Below are 3864 nucleotides of genomic sequence, written 5' to 3'. Positions count from 1 at the left end.
CCTAAGCAAGCGGTACTTGGGGGCCCCCCTCGGTAGAAATCATGTTCCTCTGGGGCAGGGGCGTCATGCACTGGGGCACCGGGGGTCACGTGGTGGTGGTGGGGGGGCATCATGTGACACACAGCAGCCACAATAGTGCTGTATAACTGATGTAGGCCTATTGGTTTTATTTAATTTTTCCTTTTTTTATTTGAAATATTCCCAAATGTTTTAACTATATCATGAAATATCTTGATTTTCGAATATGTGTAAGTAAATGTAGTTTTGCATCTATAAAGGGCGATGGGCAAGTAGCCTAATGTAAGTGTAATATATTACCTACGCATAAAACCCATCTTTTTACTTAAGTAGCCTACTTTACTTATGGTGTCATGTAATAAAATATTTTTAATATGTCTGATTTTGTATTTAATGTGAATTTAATAAAAACATTCTAAGTTACTAATTATGATGCTTTCATTGTACAGATATCATGAAATATCTTGATTTTCGAATATGTGTAAGTAAATGTATTTTGCATCTATAAAGGGCGATGGGCAAGTAGCCTAATGTAAGTGTAATATATTACCTACGCATAAAACCCGTCTTTTTACTTAAGTAGCCTACTTTACTTATGGGTGTCATGTAATAAAATATTTTTAATATGTCTGATTTTGTATTTAATGTGAATTTAATAAAAACATTGTAAGTTACTAATTATGATGCTTTCATTGTACAGAAAGGAAGCCAAGAACATTTATATGATCAAATAACATTTTAATTTAGCCTACTTAAATCTAGCGTGAGTTTAAGCACTCTCAAAAAACTCCTTTTTGCCTATAATCAATGAAGCGGTCTAAACTGTGAAATGAATCTCTTAATTAAATCGTACGCACATTTGCACTCTGATGTTTCTGATTAGAAAATTTGCAATGAGATCATGAGAGAGTGCAGAATTCAGTCAGAGAGCACACACACTGAACAAACCTCCATGGCGTTTCAGCTATGACTAATCTGAATGCTTCTGATTGGACATTGCATTCATAAGCTCAACAGAATCGTTTGTGATTGGTTTAATGCGCAACTCTGTAAAAACGCGCAAAAAGAAGATATGATGCAACATAAGCAGATATAAATTTAATGCCGCAATCGACACTTTTCATTTCATTTTTTACTTTATTTGTGACAGTGTGAGAAACATAAAATAAACATTATATGGTTGAAAACACTGAAAAGTTTTGATAGATGACAAGTGAGCGCGTCTGTCTCTGTCTCAGCACCAGCCAAAGCACGAACGCAGATTTGAATTGAGCAGCTGATGATAATCACACCGGTGTGATCGTATCAAATGTAAAGATATTATTAGGCTAATTTTTGTCTTTTGGAAGCTGCAATCAAAATCCACTTGGGTCAAAAATCTGAGGGGCAAGTGTCCCCTCGGGTTGAATGGGCATGATGCCTCTGCTCAGGGGCCCCACGCAATTGCTGTTGCTAAATTGGACGCCAGGAAAGGATTTTGGCAGGTTGATTTAGCAGAACAGTCAAGAAATCTGACAACCTTTATCACTCACAGAGGATGCTACCGTTTCCGAAAAGTTCCTTTTGGCCTTTCTAGTGCACCAGAGGCTTATCAGAAGGCCATGGACTCAATACTTTGTGGATTACCAGGTGTAGTTTGGTACATAGATGATGTAGTTGTGTATGCTGAGACTGACAGTGAGCTGGAGGAAAGATTGAGAGCAGTGTTTGAACGATTCAAAGAAAGAGGACTGAAACTGAACAAAGACAAGTTTTCATTTGGACTAAAACAAGTAGAGGTGCTGGGCCATTTGGTCACATCTGAAGGAATTAAACCTGACCCCAAGAAAGTAGAGACTTGGAGCTTTTTTTGGGTACATGTGGGTATCTAATGAAGTTTATTCCTAACTTTGCAAACATCTCAGAACCACTCAGACGACTAACAAGAAAGGATGTTCCATGGGAATGGACAACTCAGACTGAACAGTCATTTAACAGCATGAAAGTAGCTCTAACAAGTGAACCTTGTCTTGCATATTTTCAACTTAATGCACCAACTTATGTGATGAGCATTGCTAGCCCTGTTGGTCTCGGAGCTATTCTGCTCCAAAGACAAGGAGATGGACACAACAAGCCAGTCGCTTATGCAAGTCGTTCCCTAACTGCCACAGAGAGACGGTATTCCTGGTGCTGTTTGTACGAATTGTTTTGAGAAATGCACATACTTCTTTGCAAATATTAAGGATGCTTCGAGAAATGCACCCAAACGACTGAGAAAAACTGTAAAGCTTGGTAAAATCAAAGCGGCAGTAGGTGGCGGAATATGCACCAAAAAGCTGGTTTGCCAACCTGCGTAAGCGTGTCGCTCATCTCTGTCAGTTAGCGGCTTTATGTACCTATTCTGTTCTTCTTCTGTAATTTGTATTTATCAGTTTCTGTTGAAGAGGATATCTTTGTGTGATGCTCATGGCTGCTCGGACAGTCTGTCAGATGCTTCAGCGCCGTAAGTCATTATGATAAAACGCAAATAATTAATCTACAGAGTACTGACCTTCACACACTCATTCTAAACAGTGTGTCAAACAGAGCATTAACTACCAGATGTCCACTTCTCATTTAACCAGTTACAGATTATACTGTAGGTTATGCACACTAACCATCAACTACCGTGATAAAACCATACTTACGTGTAATGCCCAAATGTCCGATACTGATTGTGACTGTAGTATGGTGTTTGTAGGGTGAATGTAGATGAATGGGACACTGATCAACATCATTATGCGTGAAAATCAGCTTTAAGTTCATACTGAAGTAGTCTGGGATGACATTACTGAGTCATATTTGCTCATAATTGTTATGACCTTTATTGTGGATTATGGTACATAAGAAATAAATGTGTCCTCTTCATTATATATATATATATATATATATACTTTACAAATACAAGCTTTCAAATTTTTAGATTTTTTAATAACAGCTACGTCATTGCTTTTTTTAAGTCACTTATTTGAATGGTGGGGAATACATTTGTCTTAAGACACAATTAAGCCTTTATAAACTCTATTAAAAACAGAATTAGCTTGAGCTGTTACACACATATAAACTTCGCCTAAGCTGTAGAGAAGAAAGGCTACATGAAGATTTCCAAGACATTAAAAGTTCCTAGTGACACAGCTGGCAGCCTTATTCCTTAGCTTAAAATGTATTGTACCCGAAGACTGTTGAGGTTGGTTGAAGGAAAAGCACAATATCATAAATCGTTTCATCAGAGAAACTGAGAAAAACCTGCAATGTTCAGCCAAAGACTTGCGGGATGACCTGATAAAAGGAGGAAGAACACTTAAATGATGAGCATAAGAAGAACACTATCAGTATGGCTTTCATGTTGAGGCATCTTGCTTAATGCCACTCTTCACCAAGAAGAACATAAAAGGTCAAATTGAACATGCTAAAATTTGAATAGACCTATGGAGTTCTGGAAGAATGTTTTATGGAGTGATGTGACCAAATTGGAACTTTTTGGACCGATGGATCAGCGGTATGTCTGTTGCAAAAAAGGCAAAGCAGAAGAATACTATCTCCATGGTCAAACATGGAGGTGGACCAGTCCTGTTATGGGGGTGTTTTGCTGTTGACTGAAGCTGGTGGTAAATGGAGTTTCCTGCAGGACAGCCATCCTAAAGTATACATCTAAATTAGGGCTGAACGATTTTGGAAAATAATCTAATTACAAATTTTTTTTTTTTTACCAATATTGCGATTGCGATTTAATATGCAATTATTTTTTAAAGCTCTTTATGTTCTGTATTATTCAAAAAAGACAAGCTATAAATCATTGTATAGTATGACCAACACAATATTAGATAG

At 37.4% G+C, this 3864-nt stretch overlaps 1 protein-coding gene across 1 annotated transcript in view; it reads left to right on the top strand.

The window, feature by feature from the left end:
- The first annotated feature begins 2352 nt into the window (after positions 1 to 2352).
- mrpl39 (mitochondrial ribosomal protein L39) overlaps positions 2353 to 3864 on the top strand; it is a 27427-nt gene continuing 25915 nt past the window's right edge. The window contains exon 1 of the mRNA XM_016456872.1: positions 2353 to 2500. Within this exon, the coding sequence (XP_016312358.1) occupies positions 2458 to 2500 (43 nt within the window). The 5' untranslated portion in view covers positions 2353 to 2457. The remainder of the gene's footprint in view (positions 2501 to 3864) is intronic.

This window comes from Sinocyclocheilus anshuiensis, unplaced genomic scaffold (genome assembly GCF_001515605.1).
Source record: "Sinocyclocheilus anshuiensis isolate Anshui unplaced genomic scaffold, SAMN03320099.WGS_v1.1 scaffold856, whole genome shotgun sequence".
Taxonomy (NCBI): domain Eukaryota; kingdom Metazoa; phylum Chordata; class Actinopteri; order Cypriniformes; family Cyprinidae; genus Sinocyclocheilus; species Sinocyclocheilus anshuiensis.
This window is presented reverse-complemented; position numbering and strand designations above follow the sequence as displayed.